We start from the raw sequence: 13,539 nt of genomic DNA, 5'->3' as shown, positions 1-13,539 counted from the left end.
AGATGCCCCCATGTACAAGATCCTCCCCCCTATTTTGGGGGACTCAATTTTAAGCAAATGAGGGGAGATGGGCCAAAGTTGTTGAGCTTCTTCCCCCCCCCCAGCTGTGGGCAGGAAACACTCCCTAGTTTGTTTCCCGCGTGCAATGGCATCAGGGGAAGTTGCGCTCCCGTTGGCCAACCGGTTGGCGGAAGCACAACTTCCCCCGATGTCGCTGCACACGGGAAACGATCTAGGAAGTGTTTCCCGCACGCAGCCGCATTGGGGGAAGTTGCGCTCCCGCCAACCAGCTGGCTGGCAGCACACAGCTTCTCCCCCCGCATGCAGCTGCGGGCAGGAAACACTCCCCAGATCATTTCCTGTTCGCTGCAGCATCGGGGGAAGTTGCAGTCCCTCCAACCGGCTGGCTGGCTGGCGGGCGCGCTGCTTCTCCCTCACCATGCCACTACCTGTGTATTGGATGACCCCAGTTTTTTGACACAATTTTTGAGTCAAAAAACCTCGTCTAACACACGAAAAAATAAGGTAAAAACAGTTTGAGATATAACACATTTGCACTTAAACACTGAGTGCATGGAGTTGCATGCAGATAAGAGTCAGTCCCAATATAAATAGTATTTCCCCCACCCCCAACTGTTATTTGCCATATTAGGAAAAATGTATGCCTATACACGTACATTTTTCCTGTTTGCCAAAATGTAAGGAAATCTGATCTGATCACAGATCTCCGTTTGCTCCTTTGAGGTAGGGGTTTAGAATCTTCCTTTCACTTTATTCTACTAGCCTTAAACATTGCACCTGTTAAAAATTCTTCTGGATATTGTTTTTTTGGCAGAACCTGACTACAACTGGTTCTACGTTATAGAAAAGTTGCATTTTGGATGCTTCTTGCATCACCATGAGAATGGTGTTTGTGCTTGATGAGAATGGCCATTTGTAGGGAAGTAGGGTGATGCTGCACAAACTTGGCAAGTGGTAGGCATATAAAAAATCCCATAATGAGGAGTTTTCTCAAAAATCCTGAAGGAGAGGAAACCTTTTGAAACTGCAGGGAAAACTTTGCACATAAACTGTCCCAAGTCATTTCCCTAAAGCTGTTTGGCCTGTCTCAGCTATGTGCCTCAGCTCTTGGTCAGGAGGAGGAAGGTCATACTTGAATGGCTTCAGCGGACTGCTGCCACTTGGCTCCTGGTCACATTATTCCCCTTTTCTTGACATTCATTAAGTTCAGTTGCTGTTGAATGCTATTCTGTGGCTGCTAACCTACTAACCAGACAGATCGAGTCTGGGAACTGAAGGAAAGCCCTTCCCCTTGCAGCCAGTGCTTTCTGACTGTGCTACCTGTCAACCAAGAGGATATGCTTTACAGTGCTAAACTACCGCATCCCGGAAGCTCTGGGCAGCAACAGGCTGCAATGTTTTTTAAGTTGTGGTGGTATGAATAAAAAATAAGTCCATATGAACCCTCTAAAATATAAAATATTTTGAATAACTCACTTGAACTGGATAGTTCCTTAGACACCAGATTCTTTCTTTTATCCCAAGAATTCCGCTTTCTGGAAGTTTATGTTGTTTTCCAACTCTGAACATCTTGTCATCGTTTATAAAATAAGCAGAATTGTCTATTAAAAATACAATGTGTACCTGTACTATGGCTACATCATTTACTTTCTGAGCTACAGCTGGATCTAATACAGTGGAGGGAAATGTGATTCTTTTTGTATGTCTGAACTCGTCATGTGTTAGGAAAGCTCCATAATTTGTCACCACAACTGCTTTAGTTGTATGACATGCAGACCATGCTATCATGAGCTCACTACCAGCTGGAGTCGAGACAGAGACATCATGTACGTCGACTGGAGGAATTTCTGATTTTGCCATGATAAAAGGAGTCCGGGCAACAAAACAACCCTGAAAAGTAACTGGTTTTCCACTGACTACTCCAATGATGTAATTTGAAATGCTAGGCACGTCAATTTCCCAGTATCTAAAAATAGAAAAAAGCATCATATGATTACACTTTATTACCCTAAATCCAAGCATGTTAAATGGAAATTTCTATTAGGATCTATGTAACATAATTCCACGTTATCTTATAGGATTGCAGTGCATGTCACTATTAGAAAAGCAGCAGTTCAAAAATTTGTATTATCAATGCATGTAGAATACAGCTATTGTGAAACTATTCATATGCACCAAGCTACAAACATTGACAGATGATATTATACTAGAGTTTGGAAGGAGACTCCATTTCTTGAGCTATCTCATTTGCTCAAAAATCTGTGTATTGAGCGAATGACATAATTCATGCAGATGGCAGGCAGAATCTGAAACTCCACTCATAAAATAATAAAAAATAGTCCTGTACGCAACAACGAGCTCTTTAGGAATGCTGAAAACAGTCTTAGCAAGCTCAAAACTAGGAATGAAAGAACTGTCAATTTCAGTTCTTTCAGATTCTCATTTTTCCAGTCTTAGGTGCTCCATATTTCTGCAGCAATTTGTGAATTTTCTTTTTCAAAATAATCATGAAAATTCATGGCATTTTAGTTTTAATTTCTCCTACTAAACACATTTTTGTGTGCAGTTTTGACTAATACACACATTGTTGCAATTTATCCTAATACAATGCATTTTTGTATTTCATTTTCATAACTATATTCATTTTTATGTCCACTTTCTCCTAATATATGCATTTTGTAAACACTGTTTTGTTGGAGATCTGCATACCAAATTTCAAAAACTGTACAGTAAGTGTGAATTTTGAAGGGTGACTGTGTTTCAGTTCACATATTGTTTTGTCCCACACCATAAGAGGTGCCATATAATCGTGGGTGGCTCATGCAGGGTTTATATCTGGCCTGTGTTGTGCATACTGATAATTGGGCTCATCTCAAGAGCAGTCCACCTGGCTGTGAAGGCATGGCTGCTGTCTGAATTGGGTTGGAAATGGTGCCTAGGAAACTGCTCCATAGCACACCCTCCTTTTTACTGTTACGCCAGGAGGATCAGCAGTGCATGTGAGTTCTGCCCACCAAGCTGCTTGCTGGTGGAAGATGGACTTCTCTCACCTTGGCTTCCCCTTCTTTGGGGGACTAAGGGGTTGTGCTAAATTCTCACCTTCCTCCAGCCTGGTGGAGTCAGAGTTTGGATTGCAATTTATGTATTTTTTATATATACCTCTTTAAAAAAGATTTTTGAAAGTGCTTATAAGATTAAGGCCATCATCAAGGCTCTAGGCATGTTTTGCTTCCTGGAACTAATAGCCCTTGATGGGAATGTGCATGAGGCCCAAATATTTGTTCCACAGAAATGCAGGTAATGCTTAGCTTGATAACTAAAATCAGGAGAAACTGCTTTTAGGAGTGCAATCAGGAGAAGAAGATTTAATCTTCTTCCACATCATCACTCAAGTGACTTTTCCTCATGTTAAGAATACATATGCATTACAATATACATTCTCATTAGGAGGTGCATCAGATATGTCTATATGGATTTCCCTTGCTATACTGGGCCACGTATACCTCTAGGTTAGATTACTGCAACAAGTTCTATGTGAGGCTGCCTTGAGTGTATAAATCCAATCCTGGCCTGACTGAACTGGCTCCCAATTAGTTTCCTAATGCAAAGTGCTACTTTTGACCTAAAAATCCTTAAATGGCTGAGGACTGCAATACCTTAAGAACTGCCTCTCCCCATATAAACTGACCTGGACCCTGCAACCATCATATATTTTTGTTTTTATATTGTAAACTGCCCTGTAATCCTCAGATGAACAGCAGTATAGAAATTTAAGAAATAAATACACATTATATCCACAATAAGGGACACGGGTGGTGCTGTGGGTTAAACCACAGAGTCTAGGACTTGCCGATGAGAAGGTTGGCAGTTTGAATCCCCGCGACGGGGTGAGCTCCCGTTGCTCGGTCCCTGCTCCTGCCAAACTAGCAGTTTGAAAGCACACCAAAGTGCAAGTAGATAAATACGTACCGCTGCGGCGGGAAGGTAAATGGCATTTCCGTGCTCTGCTCTGGTTCACCAGAAGCGGCTTAATCATGCTGGCCACATGACCCAGAAGCTGTACGCTGGCTCTCTTAGCCAATAAAGCAAATTGAGCACTGCAACCCCAGAGTCGGTCACGATTGGACCTAATGGTCAGGGGTCCCTTTACCTTTACCTATACCCACAATATATGAAAATCAGCAGTCTTCTTTGTATAGTAAGATTATATACAACATATTTTTTTAAATAAAAGACAATGAAAGGCTTCCACCAAGATGGCGAACTAAGGAGAGCACCCTCAGAATCTCTCCCAGATCGCCTGATGAACCCCAGGACCCAAGGGTACAAAACGGGAGAAGGCTGATCTAACCCTCGAAGGAAGGGAAAAGGAGAGAGGCAAGAGGAGGGACCGCAAAGCACAGAAGAGGCTCAGCTGCACACTGGCCCAGAGCTAGCCCTGTGAAAAGGGTAGGAGATACCCCTCTCATTCTGTGTCTCACCCCCACCCATCTGAAAAATAAATAAATAAATAAAGGGTGGTGCCTAGGAAAGAGACGTAAACTGACCCCGCCCCAAAGCGGATCTTCGGAAGGATGATGCTCTCACTGCAACCCACAGTGGGGATCTGAGGATGTGAACTTCCCGAAACTTATACTGCCTATAACATTAGTTATTGGTATGAGCTTCCGTGTGCATGCGCACTTCTTCAGAAGAAGCATGCACACAAAAGCTCATATCAATAACAAACTTAGTTGATCTCTAAGGTGCTACTGGAAGGAATTTTTTTTATTTTGTTTGGACTACGGCAGACCAACATGGCTACCTACCTGTAACTATAATGTTAGTGCCTCACATCGAATATAACTGATCTGTTGAAAAAATGCTATGAACGGAAAACTGAGACACTGTATGTACTTTTGTAATTCAAGAAAATATTTAATTAAAACGATTGTTTAAAAAGACAAATTCAGAAAAATGTAAATGAGCAATACCCGTCATCTGCATATTCTGATTCTTCCGATTCGCTGCTGTCTTTACTGAGGTGAAACATCTTAACTGAAGGTGTTTGTCCCAAATTCAAGAACTGTCTGGAAAGTGTCTTAGAATGCTGTTTAGAAAATGGAATGAGTTGTATATTTTCAAAATTTGCTTATATATATTTAAAGTCTTTTCATATCTAAAATGCTATCTTTGAAATAGGTACTTCCCAGGACCAGGCTCAAACCTGAAGTATTAATATTAAATAAATATGATATTGACATTCCTTTCAGATAATAATTCTACGTCAACAATCAATCGATTGGGTTGGAAGAGACTGGGATAGCTATCTTGGACCAGAGGAAATTTTAGCTTCAGTGATGTAAATCAATGGCCTGCTAGTGAAAGCAATTTGTGACCTTAATACTTTAATAAACTGGGCAAACAAATTATACTAAAAGTTGCTTTAAAGAGAAGGTATGATTATTTATTTATCTAAAATATTTCCTTACCATCCTTTGGCAGAGCTTCCAGGACAGTTTATGAAAAAATGAAAAAATACAACCAATACATAAACAACGTATTTTAAAGTTTAATTAATACAATTATATACTGGTGCAATTATTTAGTTGAATATATAGCCCTTTGTTTCCATAGGAATTTGGATATTTCATTACTTCCCATTTCAAGTTAGTTTATGAAGGGAGGATAACATACTTCTGGTGGTCCTTTTGCAGTATGGCTCATTTCTTTACTATCAGCATTTTCTGGGTCATAAATCCATACAACCAGAGTCTGGAAAATAAAAAATGAAAAATTTTGCAATTTTTGATGAATTTGAACAATACTGTTTCTTCCTGTGAATTATAGGCCATTTTGTGTTATAGAACTATATTAACCATGTATGTAAGCTGACTATTTAAAAGCAAATTAATAGTCCCTGTTTTAAAGTTTAAAGTTTTATAAGCATTCAGGTAAATATGATTTTCCTATAACAAAGATATCCAAGTGCAAAAGTACTGAGAGTGCATTTCATGGCTGAAAACAGGTGAAAAGAGTAACTGAGATAACATTATGTTTTTAAGAAAAAGACATCAGGTAATTCTATGGTTTAGTAAAGTCACAGAAAACAGGATGTAGTGATGAAAATCTCTATTAAAACAATATATTGCCATTTTGAGTATGGAGCCATAATTTAACCAATAGATTTGCTAGGTTTAGCATAAAAAATTAATAAAGATAGGAAATTAATCTTCATAGGTGGAAAGGTGAGAGGGTATGTAAGAAGGGCTCATCCTTTTCTGGAAGGAGCAGCATGGGGCAGTTTGCAAAGGGCTGTCTGCAAACAGGAGGAAAAAGGCATGCACAGCCACACAAAGCAGACCCTTTTGGAAGGATCAGTTGAATGCAGGATTTCTGCAGCCAATCATTCAAAAAGACACATTTTTTTCTTCCCTCCTGATCAGGTGATGTGAGAAGAATAAACAGCTGTCTTTTCAATGGGCTTTGAGACAGACCATCCCTGCCACATTTGAGCCTCCAGAGAAGACTGTCTGAAAGCCCTTTGCAAATAGCAAAAGTTTTTCAAACAGTGCTGTAAGTCCCTAAAATTGGGACTTCAAAGTTAAAGATTCAAAATGTTACATGATCCAGTCATGGCAGAAGTGTGCTGAGAAATCTATTGAACAAATGTGCACTGAATTGCCACCTAGCCAAAAGATAATAGAATAATTCATTAGCTCAACATTACTGGGATAAATGCATTATCTTTCTAATGCATTCATATCATTATGGAGCCTAATGACGTCCGGGGGTCCGGCACACTTCTCTGCGCGACTCTGACCTTCCCCAAAGACCTTTGACTCCAGCAGCAAGTAAACACAGCGGAACAGAAGCAGGAACGTTCTGTCGTGTGGTAATAATTCAGGCTGAAACGCAGCAGTCTCCTTATCTTTAAAGTCTTTATTCCTTAGCAAAACACAACAGCTATAAATCTCCTGGCGACAGAGCGCACATCTTGCTGCTCTCTCCACGGAGCAAACACACACACAGACTGAGAGACGCAGTAAAACACTCCCTTCGGTGTTCTAAAACCCCGCCTCAAAATGTGAGACGTCACTCAGAACCTATTAACCCTGTGAGTTCTGAGCCTCTCTCCTCACCCCCTCTCGAATCACGTTCTGAGAGGACTTCTGAGTGTTCAACACCTTCCCCATTGCCTTCCGCCCCTTCCTGGCATCGTTGTTAGGCACCTGTTGAACCTCACAAACCTTAGGTTCGCACTGTGCGAAACCAACCCACGCATTTGTGACCTGAAACCTCTCAGGTGGAATTCCCTTTGTAGCCCGCGATGACCGCCTGGGCACAAACTGGGGTGCTCCTTTTGACCCACTGGGGCCAGCATGTGCATCTTCCTCATCAGAAGACTCCCCCTCTGACTTGACACGTCTGTGAGCTTTCTCCATTATGCGCACAGGAGATGAGGGCTCACTCTTGGACACTCTCTTAACAACCTGTGGAGACGCCCTACTCTGTTCAGGGTCCTGGTCTCCACCAGCAGGTTCAGGCTCTGGCTCTCCTTCCTCCTCAGAGTCAGACAGACAATCTGAGTGAACGTCAGAGCTCGCTTTGCGCCTTGCCCAACCATCCTGCTCAAAGAACTCAGCCTGTTTACTGACCAGAAGCTTGGTCTGATCACCTTCTGGGTATGCGAATCTCCACCCTTTTGTCGCAGGCTCATATCCACAGAAGATCATTTCCTGGTACCTTGGGCCACCCTCCTGCTGCATAAACTTTGGTACAGGCACCATGGCTCTGCTACCAAAAGTGCGAAAGAAATGCACAAGCGGCTTCTGCCGATGAAGCAGGAAATACGGGGTGTCACCTACCACTGCATTGTAGCACCTGTTCATCGTGAAATTGGCTGTCTTTACCGCCTCCCCCCAAAAACTTTGAGGCAAACCAGAGTCATCCAGTAGAATCTCTGATGCTTGAACCAGAGCTTTACTCCTAAGCTCTGCCACGCCACTGTCCTGAGGAGAAGTCACCTTGTGACGTATCCCCCTCTGGCAAAATAAACCCTTTAGCGCAGACCCAGTGACCTCTGAACCTCGGTCACACTTGAACCCCTGCACCTTGGTGGAGAACCTTAGTTCCACCTCTGCAACCCAATCTTTGATAAGTTGTGTTGCCTCCTCCTTAGTTTTCAGCGTGTACGCCCATGCGTTCTGCGTATAATCATCTGTCAGCACCATCAGCCACTTGGCCTTGCCCAGACTTGGCTGTGGCATACCAAAAAGGTCTGCATGCACAAGCTCAAAAGGCTTTGTGGTTACTCTCTCCACCCTGGGATGATTAAATCCCTTGTTTCTGGCTTTCCTGCAAGCTCTGCAATTCAAAGGTTGACCACATTCTTTTACCCGGCACCCTTTGGTGCACTCTGATAACATCTGAACGTCCTCACAGGACCCATGTGACATTCTCTTGTGCCACACGCAAGCACACGACACATGAGTGTGATCAGTGGCTTTCCCAGTATTCCCCTCACCCTCCAGAGGTGTTTCCAGAACAAAGAGGTTGTTCTGATCCTTTTCAACACTTATTAGTTTCTTCCCACCTCTGGAAATTGTACAAACATTTTTCTCAAAACTCACTGAATATCCCTCCTGTAAAAGGCAAGGTACAGATAACAGGCAATGTTTTATCTCAGGCACGAAATAGACCTTCAATTCAGCCTGCAAGAAAGAGACAAACACGTTAGCAAAATGGGTCACATGTCCCTGTGAACCTGTAGCAAATTTAACTGTTTTCCCAGTTGAAACAGCCTTGCAGTTCCACATTTGTCCATCAGGTGGCGCTGTTACCAGATGGCCATTAGCAGCCGAGTCCACAACCCAACGTAGGACTCTCCCCCTTCTGGAGTTGACTTTCTTTGTTGCCTTAGCAACCGACTTCCTGCTGCCCCCGACCTTGGGGCTTTCGCTGCAGGTGTTGTTGTCCAAAACTGCCATTGACGCAGTCAGCTGATAAGCGTTTCCTCCCTTCTCTGGAGCTCGTAGCGTAAGCGCTTTCCCACGCCTGCCTCTGCTTCTGGTCTGGTTGCCATGGAAACCCGGCTGGTTCCCATGGGAAGCAACCTTGGAAACATCCTGCCCTGTCTCCCTCGCTCTCTGTGGGCAGCTGCGACGCAGGTGTTCCGAAGAAGCACAAACAAAACATCGCCGAGTGGAAAACTTTGCAAACTTGCCTTTGGTCTTCTCTGCCCCCCCAACCTTTCCAGCAGCACTCCTTGAGGCTTTTCTGCTGTTGGGAAAATGGCCTTTGGCTTCTGCTGTGGTTTCTCTGCAAACCCCCTCCAGCTCCTGCCAAACAGCCTGGGCACTCTCAAGACCCTTAGAATGGCCTGCACCCCCAATCTCAGGTGCATCTCTCAGCTCTTCTCTAGCACGCAGCTCATGTGTTGGGGCATTCCGGCAGCCTCCCAACACAGTCCCAGCCCCCTCTGGGCTTTCTGGGCGTCCCTCAGCCCCTCTTGGGCTTCCAGCCCCCTCTGGGCTTGGTGCCTCCTTTGTGTAGCTCTCAGCCCCTCCTGGGCTTGGTGCTTCCTCAGAGCAATTCTCAGCCCCCTCTGGCCTGGCTCCCACTGTCTTCTTCAGTGCCTGCCACTCTCCCCAGGGCTTGCTCCCGTCCACCTTATCAAAAGGGATTGACGATTTCTGGCTGTCTGCCATCTCTCCCCGGGGCCCGGCCTACTTACAGGTAGCGGTAGTGCCTCCCGGTCCGGCAGATCTCAGCTCCTCCCAGCGAACTCCTGGCTGGCTCCAGCTACTCCTTAGCTGGCCTTTGGCTGCTGTCTTCTCACACGCACGAACGTTGCTTATCTTAATTGCTGATCACCCATAACCCATGGAGCCTAATGACGTCCGGGGGTCCGGCACACTTCTCTGCGCGACTCTGACCTTCCCCAAAGACCTTTGACTCCAGCAGCAAGTAAACACAGCGGAACAGAAGCAGGAACGTTCTGTCGTGTGGTAATAATTCAGGCTGAAACGCAGCAGTCTCCTTATCTTTAAAGTCTTTATTCCTTAGCAAAACACAACAGCTATAAATCTCCTGGCGACAGAGCGCACATCTTGCTGCTCTCTCCACGGAGCAAACACACACACAGACTGAGAGACGCAGTAAAACACTCCCTTCGGTGTTCTAAAACCCCGCCTCAAAATGTGAGACGTCACTCAGAACCTATTAACCCTGTGAGTTCTGAGCCTCTCTCCTCAATCATCAATATTAATTGTCACTATACATATATTCCGAACTCTAGTTCAATCCTAAATGCGTGTTTCTAAAAAACAAATTCCTTTAAAACAGAGGTGGCTAACATTTCACCCTCCAGATATTGCTAAACTAAAACTCCCAACATCGCTGAACATTGACCATGTTGGATAGAGATGGTGAAAGCTGCAGTTCACCAATATCAGGAGAATCGCAGGGTAGCCATCCCTGCATTAAAACAAATGAGTCTTGTTTCCCAAGAGTTTGATTCTAAATTTCTGAGAAGTAGTAAAATCTCCTAGCTAGATGTGGGGATGTGCTGCTGATGGTTGCAAAGAACCACTAACTGGTACTGGGCATACAACAGAACTGATGGTTATGCAATTTTGCAAACATATTTGAGATTGGGGCATGTATTTAGAATCACAACATAAAGCAATAAGACACATACATATCTCAGAGTTCTTACCACATGATCGCTATGTAATGATGATCTAGAAGTAAAAAAATTGAATATTTAGTGAGCATAAAAACACTTCAAAAAATGGTCAAAACAAAGATAATTTAGGAATGCTTATAGCAAATGAATGTTGTTAATTCAGCTTAATACATCTGCTTAATACACCTCCATTATTGATACACATACACATATACATTATCATGTTTAGTGTGTATAATGAGGAAATGTTCTCAAAGAAAAAATGCAACTGTATGCGATTGAATATATTATGTTGAAAAGTATGTTTAATCTTACCTTGTGAAGGAAGTATACACATACCATAAGAAACAATCTAAATCAGCATTTATAGTCAAGTAGCGTTCCCTATCCTGAAATGTCTAAAAGGGAAAGGAAAGGAAGTTAGATATTTTATTCTGTTGCAAATAAAATAATTTTGCTTTACAGTATAAGGAGTTTGAAATCCACTGGTGTCAGTAATCTTGCATTTCACATACTGTAGCATGTTACAATTCTGTTTTGTCTACAAATTTTATCTAATCAAGTCACTCATAGTCAGAGTAGACCCACAGAAATCAATGGACTTAAGATAGAAACATACAAAGCTGCTTGTCAGACCACTAACTAAGTAGCTAAGAACTGTCTATGTAAATGGTGTTTATGTAAATGGCGTTTCCGTGTGCTCTAGCTTCCATCACGGTGCTCCGTTACACCAGAAGCTGTTCAGTCACGCTGGCCACATGACCCGGAAAGCTGTCTGCAGACAAATGCTGGCTCCCTTAGCCTGAAGCGAGATGAGCGCCGCACCCCATAGTCATCTTTGACTGGACTTAACCGTCCAGGGGTCCTTTACCTTCACCATCTACTATAACTGGTAGCAGCTCTCCAGGGTTTCAGGCAGGAATCTTTCCAGACCTGGCAATATAGAGGACTGAACCTGAAAGCAAAGTATATGCTTGACTCGCTGAGCTACGGCCCATTCCCAACTCATTTCACTGGGTCAGCTTATAGTATGACTTGGTCAATTATTTATTAAATTTGTACACAATCCCAAGAAGGATACAATTGCCTTTTTTGCCTGTCCTCCAATAATACTTTTGTCTTATGTCATATTTTGTTGTCTACATTTCTTTTTCTCTTTACAGAGAATGACAATTTTCGGCCCTGGAAGGGGGTGGAACAGGCTTATGTGTGACTGCTGATGCACGTAGTGACCTGAAACACAGCCCCCTGTGCAAATCGGGAGTTGCTTGTACTACATCAGAAGATGCAAGGAGAAGGGTCAATGAATGATCGTTGAGGACTATACCCTTAAGATAACAGAACATGTGGCCTGGTATCTGTTCTGCCATCAAATCTCATAATGTGTTCTAACGCTGGCTGTCAAGTCACTGTACGAGCTTAATCAAATTTCCCCCTCTCTAAGATGAAAAACCACCAGTGATCTATCTTTCTATCTGAATAACAAAGCAATTAATGGACTGAGTCAGTTCCAAATGGAAGAGTGTAATACTTGAGTGGTATAAGTAAGTGGTATATGCCAAGAACATTTGATCAAGTCCTAGAGGTACATCTCTAAGACATCAACTAAGAACTTGTTATCCCTTTAGTTGATAGTTTCCTTCGATGGTCTTGAGTATTTCTTATGTTGTCCTATTATTTTATTTTTGCCTTTTTTACTGTAATTCAAATCTCAGATGTTTAAGATGAGCAGAAAACATTTAAATACATTTTTAAAAACCTTTTCAATATCCAGAATATACTCTCTTTACGTGCTTGCTCAAAAGTTAAGTTCCAACTTATGTTTGAATAAGATGGAAGTAAATTGTTGGTTCTGGGTCACAATTACTTTTTGAAGATACATATTAAAAGTGGATTATACATAAAAAGTCTAAAAAAAGCCTAAGGGAATGTGTGTGCACGCATATGCATATATATAACATATATATATATATATATATACGCCACAACTCATTTCACCCTACTACTTGAGCAAGAAAAACTGTAGGTTAATTTTGAATAGGGAGCTACTACTAACTAACTCAATCACTGTTACAGACGCTTCAGGTTACAGACTCCACTAACCCAGAAATAGTACCTTGGGTTAAGAACTTTGCTTCAGGATGAGAACAGAAATCGTGCTCTGGCGGTGCAGCAGCAGTGGGAGGCCCCATTAGCTAAAGTGGTACCTCAGGTTAAGAACAGTTTCAGGTTAAGAACAGACCTCCGGAACAAATTAAGTTCTTAACCCGAGGTACCACTGTACCACAGTAGTAATTCAGGAACTAAACAGAAACTATTCACAACTTACCAGAGACCCCACAATCTTCGGTTTAACCATATGAGTTCCAGCAACTGGACAATTCAATTCTGGGGTACGTGAACTAGCGTAATAAAAAATACCGGTAAGTAACATGTCTAGTGTGAAGTTACTTAGCACTGACACTATATTATAGCCCTAAATATATGTATTAGTTATAGAAAAATATATTGATCCATTCAATTGTAATTTGATCCTCTTATATGTTTTATGCATTTTATAATCAACAGCTTTAGCATCATATTTCCATATTTGCATTGACAAACCTCCACTCAGATAATTCCTAGCATTTTAATATTACAAAGTAACAGAGTAATGCTGCAAATTGCAAATATCCCTCTAAACAGGGGTGCTGGGTATAGGGGGCAGAAGGGGCTTCAGACCCTCAATATTTTGGGGCAGGGGGATCAGCCCACCTCAATACTGAGGGGGCTGCCACCCCCACCACCGGGTGAGTGCTCATCACCTGTATATTGAGGGGGCTGACATGCTCTGTGTGCCCCCGCCCAGG

At 42.7% G+C, this 13,539-nt stretch overlaps 1 protein-coding gene across 8 annotated transcripts in view; it reads right to left on the bottom strand.

Moving 5' to 3' along the window:
• Nucleotides 1-13,539, bottom strand: part of CATSPERE (catsper channel auxiliary subunit epsilon) — a 51,893-nt gene that overhangs the window by 32,849 nt on the left and 5,505 nt on the right. For 5 of the 8 annotated variants that reach the window (XM_053382692.1, XM_053382689.1, XM_053382691.1 and 2 more), the window contains 6 exons: nt 13,020-13,092; nt 11,006-11,088; nt 10,703-10,745; nt 5,698-5,775; nt 4,995-5,110; nt 1,498-1,987 (listed from right to left, as the gene is read on the bottom strand). In XM_053382692.1, coding sequence (XP_053238667.1) covers nt 1,498-1,987; nt 4,995-5,110; nt 5,698-5,775; nt 10,703-10,745; nt 11,006-11,088; nt 13,020-13,092 — 883 coding nt within the window. Of the gene's footprint in view, nt 1-1,497; nt 1,988-4,994; nt 5,111-5,697; nt 5,776-10,702; nt 10,746-11,005; nt 11,089-13,019; nt 13,093-13,539 lie in introns of those variants that run through there. The other 3 variants (XM_053382690.1, XM_053382695.1, XM_053382696.1) reach the window with 3 other exon arrangements.

The sequence above is a fragment of the Podarcis raffonei genome, chromosome 3 (assembly GCF_027172205.1).
Source record: "Podarcis raffonei isolate rPodRaf1 chromosome 3, rPodRaf1.pri, whole genome shotgun sequence".
NCBI lineage: Eukaryota > Metazoa > Chordata > Lepidosauria > Squamata > Lacertidae > Podarcis > Podarcis raffonei.
This window is presented reverse-complemented; position numbering and strand designations above follow the sequence as displayed.